Source organism: Pyrgilauda ruficollis, unplaced genomic scaffold, assembly GCF_017590135.1.
Source record: "Pyrgilauda ruficollis isolate IOZ18807 unplaced genomic scaffold, ASM1759013v1 scaffold28, whole genome shotgun sequence".
NCBI classification, from domain to species: Eukaryota; Metazoa; Chordata; class Aves; order Passeriformes; family Passeridae; genus Pyrgilauda; species Pyrgilauda ruficollis.
This window is the reverse complement of record NW_024524155.1, coordinates 5,242,538-5,270,224: the sequence shown is the minus strand read 5'-3', so window position 1 is coordinate 5,270,224 and position 27,687 is coordinate 5,242,538. Positions and strand designations below refer to the sequence as shown.

The 27,687-nt window shown below is 38.9% G+C and overlaps 1 protein-coding gene across 1 annotated transcript; it reads left to right on the top strand.

Moving 5' to 3' along the window:
• Positions 1–15: 15 nt before the first annotated feature.
• On the top strand, positions 16–26,571 carry GTF2A1 (general transcription factor IIA subunit 1). Its single transcript, XM_041472018.1, has 9 exons — positions 16–340; positions 7,443–7,544; positions 9,181–9,385; positions 11,676–11,740; positions 13,866–13,941; positions 15,706–15,839; positions 16,770–17,090; positions 18,920–19,009; positions 22,062–26,571. Exons 1-9 carry the CDS (start codon positions 311–313, stop codon positions 22,167–22,169), a joined length of 1,131 nt encoding a protein of 376 aa, XP_041327952.1. The 5' UTR covers positions 16–310; the 3' UTR covers positions 22,170–26,571.
• Positions 26,572–27,687: the final 1,116 nt, after the last annotated feature.

The window sequence follows — 27,687 nt, the reverse complement described above, 5'->3', positions numbered from 1 at the left end:
CGGGGCGCCCCACGTGACGCCTCCGGTCCCGGCGCGGTCTCGCGGCAGCTCTCGCGGTGCCTCGCGCCCCCCCGCCCGCGTCCCCCGCTCGCCGGCCGCTCGCGCAGCGCTCGACTCGCGCTATATAAAGGGGCGAGGCGGCAGCGCGGCGGCTGCAGCCCCGGGGCCGCGAGCGAGCCCGGCACAGGCCGCGGGGCCGCCCGTCAGCCGGGGCGGAACGCGCGGGCGCTGGGGGGACGCAGCCGGGCAGGTTTATTGTTTTAGGGGCGACTCCCCCCCGCGGTTGGGGGCGTCCCGGGGGGCTCGGGACATGGCGAGCTCGACTAACACAAACCCCGTGGTAAGGACCGGGTCGGGGGGCGAGGGGGGCCCCGGGGGTAGCGCGGGCGGAGGTGGCCGGCGGGGCCCGCCGCCCCCTCCCCCGCACTCCCTTCCCTCCCGCCGCCCGCCTCGGGCGGTCCCGGCCCCCCGGCGGGTAGGGGCGGCGGGGGGCGCGGGGCAGCCTCGCCCCCGCGGCGGCAGCCAACTTGTGGCGCCCGGCGGCGGGGAGAGAGGCGGCGGGACCCGGGGGCGGCCCCGCGGGGAGGCCGGGGGTCCGGCGGGGAAGGGAAGGAAGGGCCGTCGGGCGGGGGGCGCCGCCGCCGCCGGCGGGAGGCGCCCGGGGAAGGGGCGAGAGCTGGAGGAGCGCGGGCGCTAACGCCCGCCCCGAGGCGAGGGGAAGGGGCGCCCGAGCCAGGTTTCGGTTTTGCGGTGTCGGGGAAGCCCGCCTGGGCTCCGCTGGAGCCATTTTATGTTGCTTTGTAAGAAGGAGACGATGGTTGAAAAGCACTTAACCCACTCCGGCCGGATCGGCTAAGCCGAGTGAAAGCCCTCAACTCTGGCAAGCGAGGCAGTATTTATTTTAAAACGAGAAAACGAAGGAAAAAAAAAAAAAAGAAAAAAGAAAAAAATCCCCAAACCTCTCCCCCCTTCCCTTCTCGTGCTTTCTGCACCTTGGCGGGTGGCTCGCTGCTGCACTTGTACTCACAGAGGTTTGCAACAAGCAGTCACACAGACCTGCGCTGCCACCGAGCCCCCCCGGCCGCCGCTCCGCTCCCCGGCGCGCCCCCGGCCGCGACCCCCGCCCCGAAGCGCTGGAGGAGACAAACCCGGCGTCCCGGCGGCGGGCTCGGCCCCCTTGTTTGTGGCTCTCAGATCCATCATGGCTTCCCCCTGCCTTTCTGCCTCCCTGCTCCTTGTGTTCCTCCTCCCTGTGGCTGCCCTGTTTATATAGCGCTATTGCCGCTCTCTAATATAGACTCTGCTAGGATGGGAAGGTGCTTTCCAGCCCCACGTCACCGCCTCTCCATTTAAACACCACATCAGCCTTTAAATAGGGAGCGAGCCGCGGAGCGCGGGCTGGGAGGTGCATGCGTCCGCGGCGGAGGCTGGGAGACGGGCGGCTTGTCCCTCGGATCCCGACCGGCCTTGCCCACCGGTTTCTCTTCCCTCCGCGCCGCCCGTCCCCGTCGCCACCGGGCTGCCGAGCGGTGGTGCTTTGCGGGTGCGAGGGTGTCTCCTAGCCCGTGTAAATGGGCTTTCTTTTGCTTCTACGCATTGCACAAAGACAGTTTTCATCTGCTCCTGCATTTGAATCTGTTCTACCCTTTATTTTTTTTTTTTTTTTTTAATTTATTTTGCTTGGTTCGTTTTGGGTTTTGCTGTGGGGTTTTTGTTTGTTTAGGGTTTGGGGTTTTTTTGTCCTTGGCGTACAGCTCGCACACGTTCCTTTTCTCCTGTAAAGTCTTCAAAGTAGGTTTTCTGCTGCGTGGGGAAAGGAGTGTTTAAACGGTTCTTACCCAGTGTATCAAGGAGAGTTGTGGTATTTATTTTATGGCGCATTGCCAGGGTCTGACTACAGCTGTCTCCCCAAAAGTGAAGTAAATATTCAAGTTTTATGCGTGGGTCATGGGCTGCAGATGCTGCTCAATGATTTATGTGTGTTTCTGATGCCAAAGTTGTACAAATATTTTATTGCATTCCAGGCAGAGCAGTGGTTTTAGAATTTTTGCTACTTAGTTTCATGACAGTATTTGGTGTACTACAAAATATACAAAAGAAAACACAAAGTTTTCTTAGTTTCTTAGTTTTCTTTTCCTAATCTGAAACGTTGGAGACATGCTTGTGAGTTAGGTTTATGCAATTGCAAGAAAACATCTTTCATTTGATATTTTGTCAGCTTTTGTATCAGAAAATTTTAGGAAAGTAGTCAGCTGTTACACAGAGGGCATCCTGTTACCCAGGAGGATGCATACTGAATGCGTGTGATTTGCATCTTACTTGTCCTGTTTATGGACTTACTGATTTGTGTTTTTATTGTAAGAAAATGTTTTATTTCTGTGTACTAAATTAGAGGTTTTTCTCCTCTTTCTTGACTGAGGTAGTACTGAATTGCAAAAAAATACGTATGTTGAATAATCTCCAGAGGACTTGTAAATATTTTTGACTCAACAATTTACTAAGATTTCTTTTCTTTCACTGTAATTCTGTACTGGAAGTTCTTTTGAAAGATGTCAATGTTTGGAATAGTAAAAACCAAGCTCAAAATGAGCCTGCTTCAGATAGGTATGCTTTAGGTTAATTTTCAATTAAGTAGTAAACTCGTACAATTTTGTCAAGTTGGGTCTCATTCAGTAGCAAGAAATATATTACTTAGTCAAGGGTTGCCAAAGATTAGTAGCAACATTTTGAAATGCAGCAACCATGTGACTTTAGGAAGCTGGACTGGGAGCCTCATGTGTCAATAGCATCACGTCAGCATCTGATCAAATCTGAATTGCCTGAAATCTGTTTTCTGTAATAAAGGACAAATATTAGATGTTAACAGTTATATATAGTATAAGATTTTATGGGTGATAAAGGTAATATATTTGTGAAAGTCCAGAGCAACACAAAAAAAGCTCAAATATTGATGCTTACAATGTAGATTATATATGTTACTTTTTTATGCACGTCTGTGATGTAATTGTGACTAGAAGTAGTTACCTTTGCAGTGTTCTCTGCTGGTTGCCTGTGGCCAGCTTACAGTGGTAACTGTACAGCTGGGAGAAAGATTAGCAATGTTTCAGAGAGAGCTGCAGAAGCAACCAGGAACAAACTGTTGTCAAATGTACAAAGCATGCTGTGGTCTGTGTCTCCATAACGTCTTGGTTATTGGAAACCCAAATTGCTGAAATCCCAAGTGTTGTGATAATAGTTACAGAGGATTGCAGTTTTTGTAGCCTTGAAGCGGAAGGAATGTAGGAAGTGTAAGCCCCCAAAGGCATGTGGCATTTCTTAAAATAGCCTGCTGGTTGCTCCTGGATTTGGAGTGTGCATGTAGCAGTGTCACCATACTCAAGAGTTTTCTTTTCAAGATGCACAGAGAAAGTAAAATATAATCATTCCCTTATGTTCCTGGAGGGGGAAATAGTAGATTCCAGATCTGGTCTATGTGTTTGTGGTTGCATCTAATAAATCAGGAATTTTAATTGTTGTCTTTAATCTGTAGTAAGTGCTTGGAATAGTGTTTATTGAAGAGTGATTTGAGTATTTTGCTCTTAAAAGAGCTTGACATTTACAGCAATGTACTCTTTATGAGGGAGGCACTTTAATATAAACCAGATGAAAGCACAATTATTTTAATAGCAATCTTTAAAGTTTCCATTTGTTCGCATTGCTTTCTCTGACTGAATGCAGAAGCTTACTGGAAAGCAAATGCCATCTTTAGACTATGCCATCTATAGACTTATTCATTACTGAGTAAGATGACTTACTATGCCATCTTTAGACTTATTCAGTAATTGTATTACCATGTTTATTTTTTGAGTAAGCTGTGTATGCAAATAGTTTTGTCATTCAACTTCAGACTCTTAGATGGCTTATATAAACAGCTTCAGCATAATATAAATAATGCTTAAAGCTAACACTTAGTGTATGTTGAAAACAGTACAGTGTGCTTTCTTTTAAAGTCTGCAACTTAAGACTGTTTTGTAATTTTACTGCATATGCCTCTTGTGAGGTAGGAAAAGAGCTTTCTGAGATACTCTTCAGAATTCCACTGTGAATGTCTCTTGAAGGCATTGCTGCCCTCAGTGTGGGAGGTGTTCCACCTTGGCTGGATGTTCAGTAGGAGCGTACAAAAGAGAATTTCAACTGGACAGGGTATTCCTGAGTATTATGTAAATGTGTATAAGTAAAGTGAGACAGACACTGTTTCATTATAGGCTTGCAAATGTTTTGTTTTCTCTTTTCTTCCTCCTAATCACAGAGCCATGAGTGTATCATGTATATTACTGTGTGATTAGAACCGGTTGGAAAATTCTAACCCATTTTGAGATCCAGTGCCCTGTGAGGCTCATGTAGAAGGGCGCATGTATGCACAGACTGCTGGTGGGCTGGGTAAACCACAGGGCACTCAGCTCACTCCAGCCCTGCAGGACTGTCCTCTTCAGGGCACTTGCCTGCTTGCTTGGGCTCTTGGAAGTAGTGCAAAAGGATCCTGTGTCATCAATGGCAGAGTGAACATCTGTGCTCTTAACCTGCCTTTCTGAGGTCTTGCTAAGCTAATGCAGGACACTAGAAACCAATAATTGCTTGAACTTGTTTTTTCTCTTACCTACCTAGGGAAAAAAGGAAATTCCCAAGCAGACTGTTGGGCTGTGGAGTCAATTTGTTGTATCTGAATGTTGGTATCTTTCTTCTAGGGCTTTATAGGCTCAGAAGGCTTTGTGACTAAACCTTACAAAAATACCCAACTGTGGAGATACTGGTGGAAATTGCTACTGGTGGAAATTGCTAGGTCTTGTTTGTGTAAAATCAGTTTTATTAGAAAAGTAGACCTAATGGTAATTTAGGGAGATGAGGATTAAAGGAGGAAATGCACCCTCCATCCTGCAGGAATTTTGATTGTAATTTTAGGCATACAGGTAGCTCTCTTGACTTAAATAAAGTAACTTACATGCTTGAGGTTAAGCATATTTATTTGCAGAATGTGGTTTTGGCGTTAAGGAACAGATGCTTTTAATGTAATAAGGAACAATATATGGAATAGGTTAAGTAGTATGTCCATGCTAGTTGAATTGTATAAGCTTCATGCAATTTATTTAATTATAGAAATAATAGGGCTTAATGTTATTAGGTAGAGTGTCTTTTTGCATGTTATGAATTAAGTGGAAAAATAATCCTGTTAATCATGCTTGGTATTTCTGAGTTATTACACAGATTTAAAATACTAGCACTCAAGAGAAGTCTGGCTTTGAAAGTCTGTTTCAATGTTTATAAACTCAGTTAATGCAGTATTTCAAACCTGGATAAGAGAGCATGCACTATGGTATGTTTTGGTTTTTTTGAAGAAGTAAAGTTGTGGACATAGGTGCCATAAATGTAGTTGTCAAGGATGGCAAACTTCCTGTTACTTGAAGCCAGAAATTTCTAGTAGTGATTTTTTTTTTTTTTTTTTTTTTTTGGAAAGACCAGTAGTAAAAGGATGAATGATAACATTTCAGCTACTTGATTCGCAGCAGCATGTTTTAAAGCTAAAATGTGATGAACAACATGGAGTGCTTTGTTGGGTTTTGCTGAGATTTTTTTGGTTTATTTATGTACTTCTTTTTGAGGGGGAAGGGGTTGGGGCAGGGGTTGTAAAAAAAAAAAACAAAACAAACAAACAAAAACTTGAGCATGCTCCAATGCAGAGCTTTTTTAAACAGTAAGGGCATAATGCACTAGGCAGCCATCAGACTGTTTATTTCTAGGTTCCAGATATGTTATTTTATTCCTTTTTTAATATTTATGCATTTTCTTAAGTTTTATTTTGCTTTTCCCCCCTCTACATCTAAAAGTAAAGATATTAAATTTCTTTTTTGTGCTTATTGACCACTTAGATTTTCCCTGGATTAGTAAATCATGGGCTACTAGTCTACCTACATTGTTCCATAATTTAGGCATAACAATTCCATTACATGTGAAATACAATTTTTAGCGTGTCTGTAACAAATTCAGCACTTCTGGAATACATTAAGAAAATGTCTGTTTATAAAATAAATGCTTGAGTGCATTAAGTAAATTTGTGTAGTTCTTGCACCTCTGGACTATGTGCTTACGCAGATTTCCTGTGTGTGCATTGGAGGCACAGCCTTCCTGGAGTACCAAACCCACTGCACTGGTACAGGATGATTCTTTTCCATATATAAAACATATTTGATTTGTGTGGCATCAGTCAGGATTTGTTGCTTGAGGGAGTTAGGCAGTGGGGCTAAGGAGAATGATACTTCAGAGAAAGTTGTGGCTACTTTCTCATAGTTTAAAATTGGTGTACCCGCAGCCCAAGTAGCAACCTTGGGCAGTGGAGTATATGTGGTTCACAGGCTGCAAGATTATCAACCATAATTTACAGCTTGTAGTGCTGCCTTGCAGTTAGATAGCACAGCCTAGCCAAAATCCCATTGAGGTTCATACATACAGAGAAAGGTCTGAGCTGTACTATTTAAAAGGTACAGCATGTGCACACTTCTTGTGTGGTTTTATGAATTAAATGTTGTGCTTTAATTGATAATGTTAAATATTTACACTCTCTATTTTAAATTGTACCTTCATTTTAAAATCCACAAAATGGTTGAGGTTGGAAGGGACCTCTAGAGGTCTTCTTGCAACCCCCTTGCACAAGCAGGGCCAACTAGAGCCCAGGATGATGTCCAGATGGCTTTTGAGTGTCTGCAGGAATGGAGGCTCCAGAATCTCTTTTGGTAACCTAAAGTGAAATGACAGTTTACTTTTTTTGATAGTTTAGGTGTGAAAGCAGTGTGATAATAACATATTTTTAGTATCTCCCCATGAAAAGTTTAAAATGTAAAAGCATAAGTAGTGATTGAAAACAGAAGTCTGTCTAACCTAGTATCATGTCTTAAGGAGTTTCTGAAAACAAGTATTTAAGGAAGAATGGGACGTTCACATGAATCCTTCCAGTTTTTTGAGCCTTCAGTGTTTTTCAGCTCAAGATCATTCTGAGCCATTTTTGGTGCAAGTACTAACAAGTTTCTTTTCCTGTCTTTAATATACTTTCAAACTTTGAATGTTCTTTAATGCATTTTGCACACATCTCAGCATTTTTGCCTGTTTAGGATCTGCATTTTTCAAGCAGAAAACAAATTAACTGAATGGAAAACAATCTCCTTGTCTCTGTTTTGAATTATACTCTTCATGGCTTGGTAACTTGTGCTGTAGGTATGTCACAGAATATTATGAGCGGTCCCTTCGCGTTTCACCTTGTTTGAGCTGCTCTTCCTGGTTTATACCTACCTGGATATTTCAGTCACTTGGAAACGTGGTGTATTCTGAAATACTGGGGGGAAATCTTTTTTTAATATTGAAGTGACAGATTTTTTTCAAAACAGTTCTGACTAATTAATGTTTTTTTTTCAAAGCCTAAATTGTACAGGTCTGTAATTGAAGATGTCATTAATGATGTCAGAGAAGTTTTTCTGGATGAAGGAGTGGATGAACAAGTTCTTATGGAACTCAAAACAGTAAGTGGAACTGAAAAGTTTTTTTAGATAGACCAACACAGCATTTGTTTCCAAATCTGGCTACTGTTATTCACAGTAGAAGTACTAATTTTTACTTAATTAAACACTGTAATCTGCATATCTGTATCCCCATATCATTTGAACTGCACTGTTTTATAGGGAGATCTGCTCACCCTGTTATTTTCCCTAATCTGGTAGCAGTCATCTGAATGCAGTGTTACTTTGATCCCCAAAACACTGCATCCCTAAAAAAGGAAAAAAAACCCAAAACATTTATTTTAGAGACACGTAGTTCTTAGTGTTTCTCTGCAGGAAAAATAAAATGCCTGCCCTGCTTGACATTTTTGTCTTTCTGAAGAAGAGTTGCATTGTTAGATACATTGTCAGATTTTTGCATGTATGGTTTGTAGTTTCAAAAGTATTGTCATTCGGGGGATTGGTACGTGATAAATCGCACTGTGTGCCTTATGCTTGCCTGAAGTTCTGATTCAGAATTGTTTTACATGAAGTGGGTTTGAATCAAAGGTCCATAACAAAGGCAGGATGTTAACCTGCTCTAGTGGGTTTCCTATAGCTTTCTTCAAATTCTTCAGGAGTAAAAAAAGCCCTTCATAGGGGAAGGGAAAAAGCAGGCAAAAAAATGGCAAAAAAAAAACAGCAAAAAGAAGGGAAACTGGGAAAGTAGATGATTTTTTATATAATCTTTGTCAAGTGAGCATGGTATCCCACATCTACAGTATTTCTTAAGTATTAAAAAAATGGATGGAGTGGGAAACAAATTTTGAATTTGACTAGACAGAAACAGGTGAAGAATTTTTCCATGAGACCATGACCTGTCTTGGTGGAAACACAGTGAGAGCTATTAAAAAAGTGCTATGGTATTTGTGTCACAGATGTGTTATGCAAATGATGTCAGAAAAAATTAATGGGGAAAGAGACAAGAAGGAAAATGAAGTGTTGAAGAGGAGCTCTAAGCAGATTTTGAAATCATGAGTCCAGAGTTTTCTAGACTCTGATGTATTACAGAATACTCGTGTTGCTCTTTTTACAGGAGCTGCTTTTTTGCATCTGTGTCTGTCCTTTGGAGACATGTCAGCTGACATGAAGAACTGTAGGGCTGGAGAAGCTGAATTTGATATTGTGGTAGAAACTGTATGAATTATTGTAGAGAGGCATTATCTTCAGTATACTGGTAGCTTTTGTTGTAGGAGGCAGTAGTCTTTAAGCAACTTTTATTGAGGAGTTCCGAGAAGAAATGGCTTGAGGAAAGCTGTATTAAAGAATTATTTTTGTGATAAGAGGCAAGAAAGAAGGAGTATAGGGAGATCAAAAACTTGAAGTCTTATTTAAAGTTACCAGTTTATCTCAATTCATGCTTCATTAGGGTTGTTATGAATTTTCCACACTTGGAAAAAAGAAAGAATGTTAAAGTTTAATCTTGGACTGACAAGGGATATTTAATTTCTTTTCTTAACTCTGTGGAGTTATCTTTTATCTCTATATGCCTGAAGGCTTTTTGGGCTTTTTGGACAAAATAAGCAGTGAACTTCAGTTTTGGAGTACTGTCATTATATTGTTACAAATCCTCTAGAGTAAAAGTTATACACAGATATTTTTGTTTCCTTTTCCAAACTAGCTGTGGGAGAACAAGCTGATGCAGTCTAAGGCTGTAGATGGCTTCCATTCAGAAGAGCAGCAGCTTTTATTGCAGGTGCAACAACAGCAACAACAGCAGCAGCAACAGCAGCATCATCACCACCATCATCACACACCTCAGCCGCAGCAGACTGTGCAGCAGCAGTCTCAGCCACAACAGGTCCTTATTCCAGCGTCTCAGCAAGGTCAGACTTAATCTCTAAACGCTGGCAAAACACTCTGAAGTTAGTCCAAGCTCCTTAGCATATTCTAAATCTAGGTCTGGATGCTTGTCTGGTGGTTAACTTTCTGTCTTTCTACTTGGTCTCCATTCAGTGGGTCAAGAAAGCTGGGGGAAAAGTGTTTTGGTATTTAAGTCGTATTCTTTAGAAGATTTTGAGAAAGCAAGATTCTTCTGTCATCTGTAACATAACATGCCTTCAGAATGCACAACTTTCAAAATTCCATTGGCAGCTCTGAGTTCAAGCCAATATAAACAGTTGACAGTTAGTCATGAGGTGGTAATGAGAATTAGGAGCAAATTGATTAAAAAAACCATTATTGGTTAGCATAACTCAATGCTAGGACATGAAAAATACTTGTATAATAGTCTATGTAGATTTTTCTTTTGGTCGTAAAAGATTGCACATTGTGTAGATGTGGATGTACAAGTTATATTTTAGCTAGGTGTAACAGTATTGTTTCTTGTAATAACTGTCTTGTGTGTTCATTGATAATTTAATGAAAAATTTTTTCAGCAGTTATAATTTCAGTTGAAAACTGAGATGAATACTACTGGATTTTACTGCATATATGCTGAGTAAACATATCTGCTACCTATGAAAGGCTTGATTGAGTTTTCAGTGTATTACATTTGTGACATAAAATACTTACGTGTGGTAGTCAGAGACTTCAGCTGTCTTGTCAGATTTCATGGATCAGAAAATCAGTGTTGTCATAGGCACGAAAGAGAGATATGAGTTGATATCCCTCACTGTCTCCCCCCAAAACCAGCCAAAACCCAACCACCATGTATTCAACACAGTATAGAACTAATGTGATCAGTTTTTCGTGATGTTGTTTTGGTTGGATTTTTTGTGATTGGTTTGGGGCACTTTTTTGACAGGGAGGGAAAGATGGGTGTTGGTTGCTTGTTTTATTCTTATAGTACTTTTTATTTTGGCTAGACATAAATTAGTTCTGTGCGTTGGGATAGAATTAATTTTGAGATGAAAGGCTCTCAAACACGGTGGCTGCAAAGGCTCGGGGCCTCCGCGGGGGCGGCCGCTCACCGCGCCCTCTGGCGGCCCCTTGGCGGAGCAGCCGCGGCTCCGCTGGCCCGCGATCCCTGCGCTGGAACATGGAGGTGTTCCCTGTGCTTCCAGGGAAGGCAGGATCCTGCCCGTGGGAACACACTTCAGGCTGATTTGTTGCGGCTTGCAAAGAAATCATAGCACGGAGACTAAATGAAATTAGGATATCAAAGCACTTCCATCACAGAGACGTAGTTTTCTGAATTACTTGACTTCCCTGTTCCATGGTGGAGATGGTATAGTAGCTTTTCACATGACATGGTCCATTCCCAGGGAGGGATCAGGATGGTGATTCCTGCTGTCCTTTCTGTGGTCCTGCCACAGGTTCTTGAGATTAAGGAAATCTTTTGCCTTCCTTCATTTCCCTGAAAATTGGAGATGCCCTCAGATGTCTGTACAGGTTTTGAGGGTTCCTACCCCAGAATCTTTCCCAGAAACTCTTACTCCTAATATTCTTAAGTGTCATTTGTTTAAAGGATTGGATGGAGAATAGTTTGTCAATCATAAATTAATTCAAATTGCTCTGTCACTTTGAAGTTTACTGTCACTGGTAATAGCAGTGGCAACCTGCTTGTTCCATAGACTTGGCCATATACACTTCCAAATGATCAAGAGGTTGTTGTTATAGTTTAGCTAGCCTTTCGTTTAGCACACCAAAACTGTGTTGTTGTGTAGGAGAGGTGGTTTATCACATTTCATTTGCTTCTGCTGCATTAGAAAGACAGTGAAGATCATGAGCTTAAAGCATAACTGACTGTGCATTGCTCAAGCTAACTGCAGCATCCTGTTACTTTTCATTTTGGAATAATTCTTACTTAAGTCTGTTTTAAGAGTTCTTGTTTTTTAAGAACTCTGATAATGGGCATCATAAATTTTATCAACATCTGACTAATACCTTTAATTTCAGAAATACATTTTCAGTCTTGCTTTACCTAGATACAGAACAGGTAACTGAAGCCTTTGAAATAAGATCTGTAAAGGCAAAATAATCCTATCACCCCTCAGAGCTACTGTTGAATATTGTCTTGAAAGTAAAACTTACTAAGACCAGAGACTGCTTAGTATTTGTTTTTGTTGTGAGGCTCAGCTGACATTTAGGGGATAATCTTTCTAAGTTGCTCTGGCTTGGATGTTATTTGGGCAGATTGTGTATTTTTCTTTAATGCTGTTTTTTCATTTCTAGCACCTCAGCAGCAGGTTATTGTGCCAGATTCCAAGCTGATACCACATATGAACGCATCAGGCATGGTAAGAGAAGAAGTTTATGCAGGCTTACACTGTCATTATGTAAATTGTTTTGATTAAACAGTAAATACAAATCTCTATTAGTCATCAGATGCTTAAAAGTAATTTAGGGCACCCTGGTAAACCTGTCTGCCACTTTTCTGAGTTTTGTTGCTGCGCTTAACAGTCTAGGAACAGTGATGTATAACTTCTGCTAACAAATCTAGGACTTACTTTGATCCTCTGTTTAAATATATTTAACCAAACCTTTTTTTAAATCAGAAATTGGAATACTGCTGGTATGAATCTCCATGATGATATGCTCATATACCAATACACCACCAGTAACTGATGCAAGCACAATGTATTTGCTAGATGCAGAAAAAAAGCATTAAATATTGAAATTTAGGTTTATGTTAAATGAGACAGGATTTAGCATTTAGTGTAGATCTTTGCTGGTCACAGTAATTTCATTCACTAATTATATAACAGCATATAGAACTGACTCTGGTCATGTACAGTTTTCTTGCTGTACAGATACTCTGTATCTCTAGAGGTTAATACTGCTTATCTTGCTTTAAAGGCCCTGGCTTAATTTAAAGAGAAATAAGTTGTTTGCAAAGCTTTGAAGACAACCCCTAATATAAGTTTAGTTATGTGTATTATGACCAGAATTTGACCGCTTCTATGGTAAAAGCCCATGAAGCAAAGTTTCATGATGCAACAAGTTTTGAAGCTGGAACATCCTTTTCTTACTTTTCCATTACCTGCTGATCTTGCTACAGAAAAGAGCCTGAACTTTGTTACTTGAATAGCATGATTTACCCACAAGCCAAGAGCACATAAACATTCACCTTTTTCTTATGTTTGACGACCATTTCAATGGGATTTGTAACTTTAGAAATCCAACAGTTAAATGTGTTTTAACTGTCTCAGTTATCTCAAGGTATAAAAAAAAAAAGTGAGTATGCCAAGCTTTTTAAACTCTACTGCTGTCAAAATGTTGAGGCTTTGTATACCACAGAGAGCTACTGTTCAACAAAGAGTTACAATCAATTTGGAAATATTGTTTATTAGAAACATTTGAGTTTATATGAAAGAGGGGATCTGACAGACTGAGTATTTTGGAAGGCAGAGAGTAATGAGACTTCATTCATCTGTGTTTGTCTGGGATGTGAGGATGCATAAAGCATATTTTAGTTTTGTGTGGTGATTGCTAATCTTGGGAGGTGTAGCTGTTACATTGACTAGACGGTATGGGGAGATCCTGCTTCTTCTAAACAGGAAATATGCACTCTACCCAGTAATGAAGTTTAAATCCTTTCAGTAACAAAGAATAATTGGCCATGGTTCCCTTATAGTAGAGGAAGGTAGGCTTTTCCGTGGCAGCTGAAGTTGAAGCTTGAAATGGTGGGGCCTCTAGAGAAGTCCATCATCCTCTGCAAGTTAAGGACTTAATACAGATTTTTGTGTTTGGAGCTCCCATAATTGTGTTGAAATTCTGTTTCCTTGCAGGTTCAAATAATTACTCATTGATAGTTCCACTTTTTCTTTGCACCAGCTGTCTTGAGAGAAAAAAATGAGTCGTTCTGTGAATAGTCAGTACACAGTATGTGTAGGTTCACTGAGAGGAGCTGTGTGATGTGGGACTTGACATGCAAATCACTTACAGAATGAAGAAAAGTGCAAACCTGATCGCTGTGCCTTGTGAAAACAAGGCAGGCAAACATAATCGTTGCTTCAGTCAGTACCTTATGTTCCTTCAGACTTTTAGGCCCATGGCCTTAGCTGCTTTGAAAAAGAGTAACTGAAGTTGCCACATGAGCAATGCAGTGTTGTGCTGTTTAAGTAGATCAGCAGAGAAGGCAGGGCAAGCTCAGCAGGTAAACCAAGAAACCACATGCAGTTGCATTAGGGTGTGATATTTACTGGTTTTGCTTCAGTCTTCTTACTGTTAGAGAAGAAAAATAACATCATTTTTATATGTAATATAATGTACAGTTGAAGTGTCTGCATTTTAATAGCGCAGGAACTTGTGTGCAAACACTGTTAACAGCAATAAAAAATTAGGTATGTTCAGGCAGTGTGTTGTGAGATAAAACACTGTCAATATTACGTTTGTGGTTAAAATGCTTTTCCTGTATTTCAGAGTGCTGCAGCCACTGCAGCTACATTGGCTCTCCCCGCTGGTGTTACTCCAGTTCAGCAGATACTTACAAATTCAGGTAACTCTTAATATTGAGAACAAGCTATAGTTTTAAGGGGGTTTTAGAGGGAAGCATTCTGGGCCTTACTACTTGTTATTTACTGCTAAAAAGCAGGATCTGGGAATCCACCCTAACAAGGTAGTGCAGTCTCTTTACTTGATTCCTGCACTTTTTACTCACTGACTTTTTTAGGAATCTTGTGGTTCTTCCCTAATGGTGTTGTAGGTTAGAGCCTCTCTAGGTTTTTCCCACTCAGAGAAGTTCTAGATGCACAGGGATTGTGTTGCTGTCTTTCCCCTTTGTGTATTTCTGAGTTTTGTGATGTGTGATCCAAGCTCAGGTACTGAGCTACTATGAAGTAGGATCACTACTTTTGTGACTTCAGAAGAGTAATATCCTAAGGTTTTTCATACCTGCTAAGCATGAAAAATGGAATTTCTAACTTGGCTAGCTTTATTTCATATTTATAACTTCTAAATACTGTTATGCCGAGCATTTAGAATATAATTATGTGTTACTTTGATGAGCAGCATATCTGATATTTCACGTACTTTCATATTATGTTGATTTTATAAACCTGATTATAGCCTATACTGCACAGGAAGTAAAGAAAGCCCTAGGAAATCTCATTTTCTAGATCTTGTTGCTGCTTTTGCTGAAGTAATTCACCTGTGATCGGGATCACCTGGGACTTAACCCTGCTGTTATAAACACTATAATGTTTAATAGTATATAGTTGAAGTAAAATTTAAATGTGCAGCTGTTCTAAAAATGAAAATCTTCAGTTTTAAGGAATCACATCTATGTTTGTTATGGCACAGAATACGCTGCAGCCTACATTTGTTACTTTTGTAGTAATAATTCAGTTTTGAATATTTATAGTGACTTAGACTAGAGCTGGGGAAGTCCCTTCTTTCAGGTACATTTAACTGTTTCAGTAAATAGGGTTTTGTGTTTTGCTGTTAAGTGAGAACAGGAGAACCATCTGAGGGAAATGTATAAAGTTCTGGATTATCTAATTTAATTTCTTCTCTCTTCTTATTCCACCTTTCTAATAAGAAATGTGAAAACTAATGTCGGAGTATGTTAGCTCTTTTCAGAATTTCAGGCTATTTGCAAGTGTGTGTTTGCATCTTGGATGTATTTTGTTAAGTGATGAAGGGTATAAAATGGTAAAAGGGAAATCAAGTACAGGCATTGTAGGAACAGAAAGGAGAGGTGCACAATAAGTGTAAGGATTTTTTTTTTCCAAAAAACACTTGCAAATAATATTGTAAAGAAAGTTATGGACAGAGGAGTTTCTTGCAATGTGGCAATCAGAAGGGAAAAATTCTGAGGAAAGATCATCATTTCACAGGACCCTGGAAATACAATGTTTGCAGTGGATAGAATTTTTATGTTGTGAATATCTGTACTTCTGTTTTGATTTACAATAATTTGTCTTTCCAGTGTAAAATCTATCTTTTAAAACAGGTATGCTCATAAATGGGAGCTATTATTTGAAATACTGTGCTGTGTTAAAGGATTAGTCTGTGGCCTGCGAAAGTAAATTTATTTTTGGATTGCATACCTCATGATCATATTTAGATGGTAAACAACCCTATTCTTTGTTTCTGGCACAGCTGCAATTGCATACTGTCTTTTCACTGATGAAAGTGAATCATTTTAGTATGTCTCTCTTTTAATTGGCATTGTATTCTTCCAGGAAATGAACTGCTAAACTAACATAATTTTAAAAGTGAACTTGTACATTTGATTAATTTGATACTTATTTTACTACAGGCCAGATCCTCCAAGTAGTTAGAACTGCAAATGGAGCTCAGTATATTATTCAACCACAGCAGCCAGTGGTTCTACAGCAGCAGGTTATACCCCAAATGCAGCCTGGTGGAGTACAAGCACCTGTTATTCAGCAGGTAAAGGAGATTTTTTTGAATAGGTACACTTGGAAGAAAAAAACATTATTGTAATTACTAAAGGTGCTTGCATTTTTGTGAACAAGTTGAACTAGAACACAAACTCAGAAACAGTATAATTTAAAAAAAGAGAAAGTTGTGTCAAGTGTGGCGGGCTTTTTTTTTGTTATTGGTTTTGTGGTTTTTTGGTTTTTTTTTTTTTTTCTTTATAATAAACAATTTTGGAATGTTGTTTTCAATGTCACTTATTCCTGTCAGATATTGCTTGGCTGCACTTTAAAATGTGTTTTGTGCATCTCCTGATGAATTATATTATGTGCATAATCCTAGTCTACGTACTTTTAAATTAATTGAAACGATTCTGAGTAACCTAACAGGCAGAACGAAATACCTAAAACTGACACTCCTTGGTTATTTTAGTCGTGAATAAAATGTGGTATTTTAGTAGGGAATACAATGTTTTAAAAGATTGTTGTTCATCAGCAAGGTCAGCTGTGTGTCCAGACTCTGTTAGCATTGAATTTAACAAAGTCACACATTGTCATAGTGTCACAGTTGTACAGCTTAAGAATGACTAACAATTTGTGAAGAGTTTAATTTTTTTTTATAAAGAAGATTTTATAAAAATAATCTTTTACTTGAATTAAAACATTCCAGTGCTGTGTTTGGAACTCAGGTGTGGTGGTAGTGCTCAGGTTTTAGAATGGACAGACTTTTAAAATTTTGCCTTAAAATGCAGAAAATTTAATAAGTAGTGCAAGAAGGTATGGGATTAGAACTGAAATTATGTACCTAATATAGGTGGAATATTTGTAACTTTTTTGTAATTAGTTCAGGTCAGATTGATATGCTTTAATTGTTTCCTTTGAGTCTGTGATGTGGTAGTGTGTCACGTTAGCAGCCACAGTACTTACAGTGATATTCCATCAGGTTTTGGCTCCTCTCCCTGGAGGGCTTTCCCAGCAGACAGGAGTGATTATTCAGCCTCAGCAGATCCTGTTTACAGGAAATAAAACTCAAGTTATACCTACAACAGTGGCTGCCCCTACACCAGCTCAAGCACAGATTCCTGCAGCTGGTCAGCAGCAGCCACAGCAGCAACAGGCACAACCACAAGCACCACTTGTTCTCCAAGTTGATGGAACAGGGGACACATCGTCTGAAGAAGAGGATGATGAGGAAGAAGAGTATGATGATGATGAAGAGGAAGAGAAAGAAAAAGATGGGGGTGAAGATGGCCAAGTTGAAGAGGTAAACTTGATGTTATGGTTGTGTTTCAATTTTTTTGTTGATATTTTAAAGAAAACTGTCTATCAAATAATACAATTACTTCAGTAATTTTGAAAATATAACTTTTACCCTTATTGAAGTTGTAGAAATGGTGTGTATTAGCAAAGCAGTGCAGCTGGGGAGGGTGTGGGGGACACAGCAAAAATTAGCTGTGACCAGCACCATTTAAACACTTCAGTAGGAATATTTTTGATGTTATGGAGAGGTCAGTCGCGAAGTCATGAGCAAACAGAAGTAGTCAACTCCGCTTGGGACCAAGTGTATACAAAAGCTGGGTGCTAAGATAGACAAAAAGGAGAGCAGCATTTGGCTCAGTGATGAGACCAACAGATGTGGCCTGCCTGTGTCTCACTGGCTATTCTACTGCTTTTTGTTACACAGGAGCAAGCTTGAGCACTCAAATTTGATTATAAAGCATCTTCTAGAAACACATCTTATCTTGATTTAATAAACTAAGGAGACAGAAACAGGCATACTACTCTTAAATAGTGTGTGCTTAATTTTGTCTTTGAGTTGGCTTGGTTTTGGACTGCAGCCAGTGGTTCTTACTGAGTTTTGGTGTGTTGCACCAAAAAGCCTTACAAGAATAAGAAATTGTATAAAATGGGTAGAGGGTGGGGAAATACTACTAAGTTAAAAGTACTGATACTTAGTCTCAGACAGGAAGCTTGGTACTCCCTAAATCTGTCTCTAAGAAGCATTTTGAACTCCCAGATTACTTCCAAACTTCTCTACAGCCTTTCCAATTATTTTAGTTTCCATTTAAAATGCTAGTATGAACAGTAATTCACAGTGTGTATCACCCACGCAAGATATGCGGGTAAAACTTGTAAATAATCAGATTTTCTGTAGTACATTTACAGTGGTGTCTTAACACTATTTTTCTGTTACAAATTACAGGTTGGGTTCATGTCACTTTTCCATTATATGGAAAAGCACTGATGTCAGTTTGAATGTTTTAATTAACATTCTAATCTTATTTAGTATTAGTTATCATTCTTAAATATTAAGTGCTCCTTGAGCTTAATGCTAACGTTCAGGAGGGAATTTTTTATATGCCAAGATTTCATTATCATCATGGCAGAAATCTGCTGGTTTTTGCTTCCTTTGCTCCTCAGCAGATGCTTTGAGTGGATCACTTCCTTGGAGATTTTCAACTCAGTTAAACATGGAATTACGTTGAATGGAATTAGGACCTCTGGTACACCTTCTTCTCTCACTAGCATCTCCTCCATTTAGCTTATATATTTGGAAGTATATTTGTTGTCCTGTGTTTATTAGTGGTTGTTTTAGCTGTTGAAGTGTTTATTATTCACATAAGAGTGTGTATGTTGAGGTTTGTTTTCAGTTTTAGTACATCAAATGTGAATAAGACATGGAGTTTCTGGGTTTTTTTTATGGTCACATCACTTCTTATGTGCCCTTAAAAATACAACTCCATGGCTTATTCACATTTGATGTCACCTTTCCACTGCTTAGATGCTTTACAAAAATGGAAACCTGCATACTTTTACATGAACATTTGCCGTGAAGGAGCAAGAATGGAATAGTTGTAGTGATAAAAGGCTGCAGTGCTTAGAATCTGGCCTGGACACTGAAGTTCCAGACTAAAATTCATATGGGTGTCTTCTGAGGATGGGGAGTAGGAAGCATCAGCACTCTGTTGGAAAGTCTGATATTGCATTTTGGGTCCTGTAGTTCATTGACAACACTGTAGCTTCATGCTAAGAATTGAAGTAACTGCTCTAATCTTGCCAGCCATTACAACTTCTTGCATGTGTTTCTTTCAGGAACCTCTGAACAGTGAAGATGATGTCAGTGATGAGGAAGGACAAGAACTATTTGATACAGAAAATGTTGTTGTGTGCCAGTATGATAAGGTAAATCTCTACAGAAAACAATCCAAGAGTTTTACTTTCTCTGCTCTTACTATCAAATTATAATTTTAAAGTAGTACCTTAGTAACTGCTAAGTACAGGTAGATCTATACAGACTATAATGTGAATGGAAATGTAAGAATTACCTACTGTTTTTAAAACAGGTTTGTGTACCATGTTTGTACTAAACTTGGTAATAGGCAAAGCTTAAAAAAATTTGTCTGCATGTTATTTTTCTTCGTAGTCTTTTTGTGCCCTTTAATAAAAGGGCAGTCTTCTGGGACCAGGAGAGGTGAACTGTTGTTAAGTTTGTACATTTATTGTGGCTCTAAGCAGGAAAAGTAGTCTTCAGGATTTAGACTTGTGGAAAACTGTTCCTTGATCACTATAAGTATCTTTTCTGGATGATAGGATGGTTACAAGGGAAGAATGTTCTTTCTGTGCTATGCATTGTGCTATATCAAACGGCTGTGTGGAATGCTTGTGCTTGTTTTGCTTTAAATTCTGCTGAACTGTGTTGCAAGAATTTAGGCATTACAGGGGATCAGATTTTCCCTGGATTCATCTGTGCTGGAAACTTTTTAAATGTGTCTAGACAATATCAGAATCTTTTGGCTGAGATAGTACACTGATTATGTGGTGTGGATTTTTTTTCCTTTTTCCTGTCCTGTACTTGGTTAATTTGACTACAACGAATAGGGATCCTTTTTGAAGTGGTGGGAAAAAAAAGCTGTTAAGCTCCTGTATTGCAAAGAGTGGCTGGGTTAGCGAGTCTTCAGTTATGCTCAGACTCTGCTTAGACTTGCCATCAGATTCAACACAGAATTTAAGACCTACATCCCAGCCATCTGTCTTCTCTAGACTGTAATCCAAAACTGTTTTGAGGCAATTTGTGAGGAACAGTGAGGGACCTCAGATCAGCAGATAGAAAAGCTTATTGGGGGCTGCTGAAACTGAGCAACAGGAACTACTCTGAAATCCTCACCCTCTTAAAAGTTAGGAATGGGAACTTGGTAGGGAGCAGTGTCTGTCGTTAGCTTCCAGTGCCACATACTCTGAAAGGACTTCAGTCTCTTTTCAAGAAAGCATTATTCAGTTTGTCTCTAAAGTACATAGAATCAGTTCAGATCTGAGCAGTTCCCTCCTGCCCAGTGTCCTGCATCAGCTGATGGTGGATACTTCTGGAACTATGAGACAAGAACAGACAGGTGGCAGTGTTCATGTAGAGCTTTTTGCCATCCTTCTGTGAACTGTCTCTTGAGGAAGAGAAAGTGCCTTCTTCTCAAATGGCCAACAGAGGATTTTTTTCCTCTACTTGTTAGAAATCAATTTGATTATTTTTGAATCCTTGAAAATTTTGCCTTACGACAAGAAGTTTTAGAAATGTGTGATGTCTGGAGGATCACCTCGGTTGTAAACCTGTTAGTTTCATAAGGTCCTTCCTAGTTCTAAAGAGTCTTTTCTTTTTTGCTTTCTTGGTGCTGTTTATGATACTGCAGATGATCATCACCCTCCACAGTCATGCCTTCGAAATCAGAGCTGCACTTTGTTGCTTGTACCTGATTCGAATATTTGATTGCTGTTCAAATATTTGATTGCTCTTACTTTCATTCTGCAGATCTGTTAGATTTTTCTGTATCTTACTTGTAAGGGTAGATAAGGTTTAGGGAGGAGCACAGGTAACACTTCAATTTATTTGCTGGTCTAGTAATGTTCTGCATTAGTTCGTGTATGTTTTCGGCCCGATTGGACATAGAGCTGATATTCTCATGAGAAGGTCTTAGAATATTGGGACCTCATTCCTGACTTGCAATTGTTATTTCAAACCCATTACTTTCATTGTCCATGTAAATTGAAATTGATTTTTTTTCCCATTGTTACTAGCTTCATATGCCTTGAATGCCACCATTGTTTTCTTACATGAGTTAGGGCAGTAACATCGTTCTGCAGCTCTTCAGTGACTAGTTTTTTTGTATCATCAGTACATTTTGTCATTTTTCAGATCCTTAGTAAGCTCTTAAACTGTGTAGGCTCCAACCAGCACAAACTTTTGCTGGAATGAACTCATTTTGCTGTAGAAACTGATCTTATCTGTGTTTTCTCATCTTTATTCAGTTATTCATCTGAGGACCTTCCTTCTAACCTCATGGCAGCTCAAATGCTTCTGATGACGGCTTTTTGTGGAATGCCATTCAGTGGGGCAAAGAGTGTATATAAGCCAGACCTTTCCTTGTTCATTTACTTGCTGACTAACTTTTGCCACTGGCTGTCTCTTCTTTAGCTTAAAGTGAGAACAGATCAAGCAGTACTAGAAATGTACTAATGAGTAGAGTGATATGGTCATAGCTGTTCGGTGACATGTTACTGTTTCTACAGCACTAATGGTAGATGGTGAGACTTTATGCTTGATAAAAAATTGAAAAATTGCAGCAGGGTTTCCTATTTTTATGACTTACGTAAAATTTTAACTTTAGAAGAAGACCATCTTTGGTCTAGAATTGCATCTTTGTTCCATCTGCAAAAGGTTTATGATAGCCTTTCCTTTTGGACAGCATTTCAGCTTTCTGAAAAGTTTTTGCTTTCTTTGAGTATCTGGTCATCTGGTGATCTTTTGGTCTTTCAGATGCAGTTTTTGATAGATGGCAAGTACTTGTCTGCTCTTTGCTTACAGTATGTGGTGGTGGGGTTTTATTGGTTTGTTTTTTTTGTTTTTTTTTTTTTTTTTAATTTTGCCAAAGTTTACTCCTCTACCTTTAGGCTGAATTTTGTTCAATTTTCTTTAGTTTTAAATGAAACATACAGGCTGGACATCAGGAGGAGTGTCTTTACAGAAAGGGTTGTTTAAACCGTTAGAATGGGTTGCTCAGGTAGGTGGTGGAGTCGTTGCCCTTGGAGGAGTTTAAGGAAACACTGGATGTGGCACTCAGTATTTTAAATAATTTAGTAATGTATGTCTAATAGTTACTTTTATTTTTCTTGCCCTTATAATTTACTTATGCATTATTGTCCATTTCTGATGCAGAGTAATAGGTTAATGTTTTTGCCCTGTTTTTAGATTCACAGAAGTAAAAACAAATGGAAATTTCATCTCAAAGATGGCATCATGAATCTTAATGGAAGAGATTATGTATTTTCCAAAGCCATTGGGGACGCAGAATGGTGAAGTTTTAAAAAGACAAAACAAAAGAACTCCCTGTAAAAGGAAAAAAAACAAAACAAAAGCAGGAAATGTTGAGACTTGGATATGTACTCCAATCAAAATGTGTATCTGCACATCAGAAATAAACAAAAGTATTGGAACAAAGGTAAAATGTGGCAACAAAGACACTACTTCAGATGAGCAAGCCATGGACTGTAGCAGCTATAGCATTGTCTGGGAGCTGGTTTTGTGTGTTAGGAATACCTTAATTATCAATTCTACATACAGGTACCTACAGCTGGTATTTAGCATGTAAGGCTTTGTCCCCCCTGCCCTTGATTTAAGATTTTAAAATACTTCTTCCACTGATTGAAGGAACTATTCCCTTTGATAGATTAATAATCTGAAAATGCTTATTGTGTGTACAAATCTTTGCTTTGAACACTTCCTTTTGGTAGTGAGGATGGTCAGAATCTTACTTAAACCGCGTGCAAGCTTTGTACAGAAGGGTAAGAATTAAGGTGTTAAATTTTAAATAACTTGTATAAGGAAAATATTTTTAATTCTGATATGCTCATTAATTATTATATCTATTTGTTGTTTTCAATGCCATTCCCCATAAACAGGTGGTTGTTCCTAGCAGTTACAAAATGGTAAAATGATTTATGTTTCAAAATTATTTTAATTTCATGTGATAGGTTTTATCTAGGGCTGCATTTTTCAAATTTGAAGCACCTCATCCCCCACAAAAGTCAGATTGCTTAACTTGTTAATTATATTCTTGCTGTTTTGTGGTGATTCAGCATCACTGATTGAAACAAGTAAGTTTCCCTTGATTTTTTAACAAAAACGTTTTTTTCAAAGGGTTTGGAGACCTTTTGAATCTAATATCTAGGTAATGCCATAATAGATGCATTCCTTTACCTGCTTACTGTGTTTGTAGTCCAGACACCCACAAATAATTCAACAGACCACACGAAAGACTAAATTTTTAATACAGAAAATCACATAAAAATTCTAACATCCTGGCTGCAACTCTTAATCAAAGATTTTCTTTACTAAAAAGTATAGCCAGAAATTACCTTCAGCAGTTAATCTCTCTAAAGTTTCCAGATGGCGTATAATTTCATGAAGAGAGCTGCACAGCTTTTAAGAACACAAATTTTGTTAGAGTATCTTTAGACTGTCTTGGTTACAGCAAATCAAGCAGTCAGATGCACTAAACCTTGTGTAGTCACTTTTTTCACTTGCCTTTTTTATTGTGTGTTTGTTTTGTTTTTTTTTTTTGTGTTCAATTTGTGAAAAGCAACAAAGTTATTCCCCCCTCCTTCCCTTTCTCACCTCAGAAGTTGAAGAACTTTTCTTCCTGCATAGGGCCATGCTTGCAAACCCTGCTTTTGGAAATGCAGTTGCTTCTGAACAAAGAGAGGGAATGGGCATTATACTTCAGAAACTGTTGAGGAAGGAATGTTCATGTGGCTCACCATTTCAAAAAAAATTTGCATTTTGTTGGGTGCTTGAAAGGATGATGAAAAAAGGACACAACAAAGATAATTTTTGCTGAATTAGGTAAGACCATGAAAAGCAGGCATGATTTCTGACTTTATTTTTTGCTTGAGAATGAGACATCTTAAACATTATTTAACAAAGTCACAAGTGTATTTCAGCAGTATGTAACAACTGCTTTGATTTTCATTCTCTGATTCATTTGCCTCCAAGTGCATTTGTGGTCTCAGTAGTATGTAGAAAAATCACAACAAATTGTAAAGAAGGTTTTATTGCTGTGACTTTGTACACCTGCTCTCTCATTGATAGTGACTGAAACTGCCTGTAGGCTATGTGTAGAGCCATATGGCTGTTAGAAAGCCATCTACATTCATAAGCTTTATGAAAAGTTAATTGATGATTCTTCTAATTGATTCTTCAGTAATGGAATCATCATTTAGACTGCATTTTTACCTGGAGGCTTTCAGGGTATCTCAAACTGATTGGTGTTTGCTTTCTTCTGAACAACACAGATATTTTATTTTTTTACCACTGTTGACACTTCTATGTACAACTGCAAGGAAATCAATAATATACCAACTAATTCCTTCCCTCACCTTTTCCATGTCTGTTACCAATAAGTCTTAAGTAGTGTATTTCAGAAAAATTCCCATAATGCTGCACAACCAAACCAATAGAAGGAAAAAACATCCCTTTAGCTATAGATTCCTTTTTGTACTATTGGAACCCAGTTTACTTATACAACACTTTATTTTCATACAATTTAGTGATATTTTTCACCCACATGCATATACTAGAAGCTGCATAGCCTCTCTATTTTAAAGGGTAGCTGGACTTTAAAGGTAAATAAGCTTAGTCTGTTCTGAAGGATGTTAGAAGCTTTCTGAACTTGCATAGCCTCTTGCAAGCTAATTGTATGGTATGCTTTTCAGATAGGTTTTGTCTTCAAATACAAGTATCTGTGAAGTTTTGGGAAAGCCAGTCAAACCATGCACATACCAAACTGTGCTCTTATTGCTACATCAAGTGTTCCTTTTTTTAAGTCAAAAAGCATGTTTTAATTTCATTTTATTGTAGCAGCTTGCTGTAAGAATGTAGTTTGCTTAATTTTATTATTATACTTGAATTTTTAATCATGGTTTTAACTATATAACTGAACAGACCATTTCATTAGGTTCAAAAGAAACCATTCCTTTCAGAGGGCAAAGGATTCCCATGTTCATAAGTGATTTTTTTCCCCCTTAGCAATAGCGCTTTTTTTTTCCAATTTAAATAGTTCAGTATTATGGAAACAATTAATGGTTTCAAGAGGGCTTATGTTAAAATTTGCACAGATAATGGAGCACCTTTTTTATGATGGAAAAAAGTGGGGAAGATAACTTCAGAATTATAACCATGATGGCTGATGGAAACTTGTAGAGCAACTGGGCAAAATTGAGTCTTGTGCCTTTTCAGTTTGCAGAATACCTGTTTTGCCAGTATGACAATGATTCTTGAGAGAGTAAATTTCCTGCAGTGCTTCAATCAGAAAAGCAACTTTTTTTGCGCTAATTCTGTTAGGTTTCAGTGTGTGCAATCATTTAAAACCATCTAAGTGGAAAACAAAAGTTTTCTTTGCGGAGATAATAGAGAATTTAGTCACATAAGGAACTTTATTGGACTATTTAAATAAAATATGTTTTTATTCCCCCTCAGTTGCTGGTTAGCAACAAGATTTCTTTGAGATTTCATATTCCTTGTTCCTGCATTGTACTCACAACTTGCATTTAAACATCATTCAGTTTTCTCAACACTATTTAAAGTGACAGTTGTGGTCCGAGTTTATTTCCAGGATTGATATGTGATTCTGAAGCACATTTTCTAGAAGAGAGCAAAAAACATGTTGTGTCATGTAACTGATTTTTTTTAAATAAATATTTTCTTAACTTTTTGCTGCACAATTAGGAGTGTTAAAGTAAACTTCATTGAGTCTGTGAAAATAATTTCACCTCTTGACAGTTAGTAGTAATTATGTTACCAGATAACACTACCAGAGTAAAATTTCTCAATTTCAGTGAAAGAGTTAAGAGACCTTGTTAACTGAAGTTCATATTGATTTAATCTCTTCAATTTGTAAAAGCTCCTTTAAAAACAATAAAGTCCCCCAGAATTTCCCCCAAAGCAAAAGCTTCCTAATAGAATGCAATAAGATGTCCAGGAAATGAACAGTGGTTTTAGGGCAACGCACACTGGATTGATACTGGGCTGCCTTACACAGCACCGTGGGGTTTACTGTGTGCCATCCCACACCACCAATGCACCCCCATCTGGTATTAGAGTACTTCTCAGACTTCGAGATTAGTGACTATACAAGATGAAGAAACTTGCATCGTGTTCTGTATTGGTGTCTGGCATTTAAAGTCTCGTTTTCCCATTGCTGTGATTGGTTGGGAAATGTGTAAAAACCAGTACATTGGTTTCCATGTCGTCTACTTTTTTCAGGCAGTTCATGCAGTGTGTTTTTTAATTATTTTTGGTGGATTAGATGTTGTGGAACAAAAGGAGCTTTCTGAAACAGGAAAAACTACCTTGGGTTAGCTATATGTACAGTCATCCAATGAGACATGTTCCAGAGTGCATAGGGTACCAATAGATTATGGAGTGGGGGACTATCCTTTTTTGCTGTTCTGAGCTACTATTGTCAACTGCTGTTGTACATATACTGTTATGTGTAAGGGGGTAAATATATTTATTATGTTTGTAAAATTCATTCTGTACAATTGCAGATCAAGGTTGCTCCTCTGTGATATACAGGATATTATGTTTCAAAGGCCATGCTTGGAATACGATTAGAGAACTTAGTATTTTGATGTACTAAGACCTATTTTAAGTTTAATATTTTGCCTTTGCAAAAACTTTAATTAAAGATGTTATTTAAAAATGTTTGCCACTTCATTTACTATCTTGCATGTGCATTTGTTTCATATATGAGGCTTATTACTAATCCATTATAATGTTGAAGATTCTGCATTGATTTTCATCACATGGAGGTAATTTCACTGTAACTTACTCGTTCAGTTTGCTGTGCAGACTTTCTGTTTAATACCATCATAATGTTAAAAAAAATTCACAGTTTAATCACGGGGCCTTAGGTGTTGAGATAAGATTGGTTGAACAACTTCGTATTAAGGCCAGTGGTATCCTGAGGTGCATTGGAACAGTGGTCTGTGGGTCGAGGGAGGTGATCTTTCCCTTCTGCTTCGCCCTAGTAAGGCCACATCTGGAGTGCCTTGTCAGTTGTGGGTTCCCCAGTACCAGGACAAGGAGCTACTGGAGAAGGTCCAGCAAAGGGCCACAAAAATGGCCAAGGGATTGGTGTATCTTTCTTAGGAGAGACTGGGAGCTGGGAGTGTTTAGTCTGGAGAGTACTGAGAGGGATGTCATGACTGCATATAAACACCTCAAACACGGGTGTCAGGAGGATGGTGCCAGACTCTTTTTCATGATGCCCAGCAACAGGAAAAGGAGCAATGGGCAAACACAAGAAATTCCACCTCAACGTGAGGAAGAACTTCTTTACACTGAGGGTGGCAGAGCACTGGAACAGACTGCCCAGGGAGGTTGTGGAGTCTCCCGGTCTGGAGACATTCAAAACCCACCTGGATTAGTTCCTGTGTCATCTGCTCCAGGTGACACTGCCTTCTGGGGGAGTTGGACTGGATGCTTTCCAGAGGTACCTTCCAATCCTGTTGATTCTGTGATTCTGTGTAATATCTTGATATTAGTCCTGTATGTGGAAATGTGAGAAGTAAAATGCAGAGTTCTTGGATGATAAGTGGCCAGTCAATAAGGTTTTGTCTTCATCAGTTAATCTGACAGAATTGCTTTCAAGCAGGTGACATCTTTTTAGTTCCTATCCAAAACCAGTATCTTGAGACATGACTTGTGATTTTATTTTTAAATCTAAATTTTGAACTTCAAACTCTAAAATAATTAGGAAGAAAATAGGTGTAGGCTATACTGCCTGTATGGGGGGAGTATTTTGGAATGTGATGAT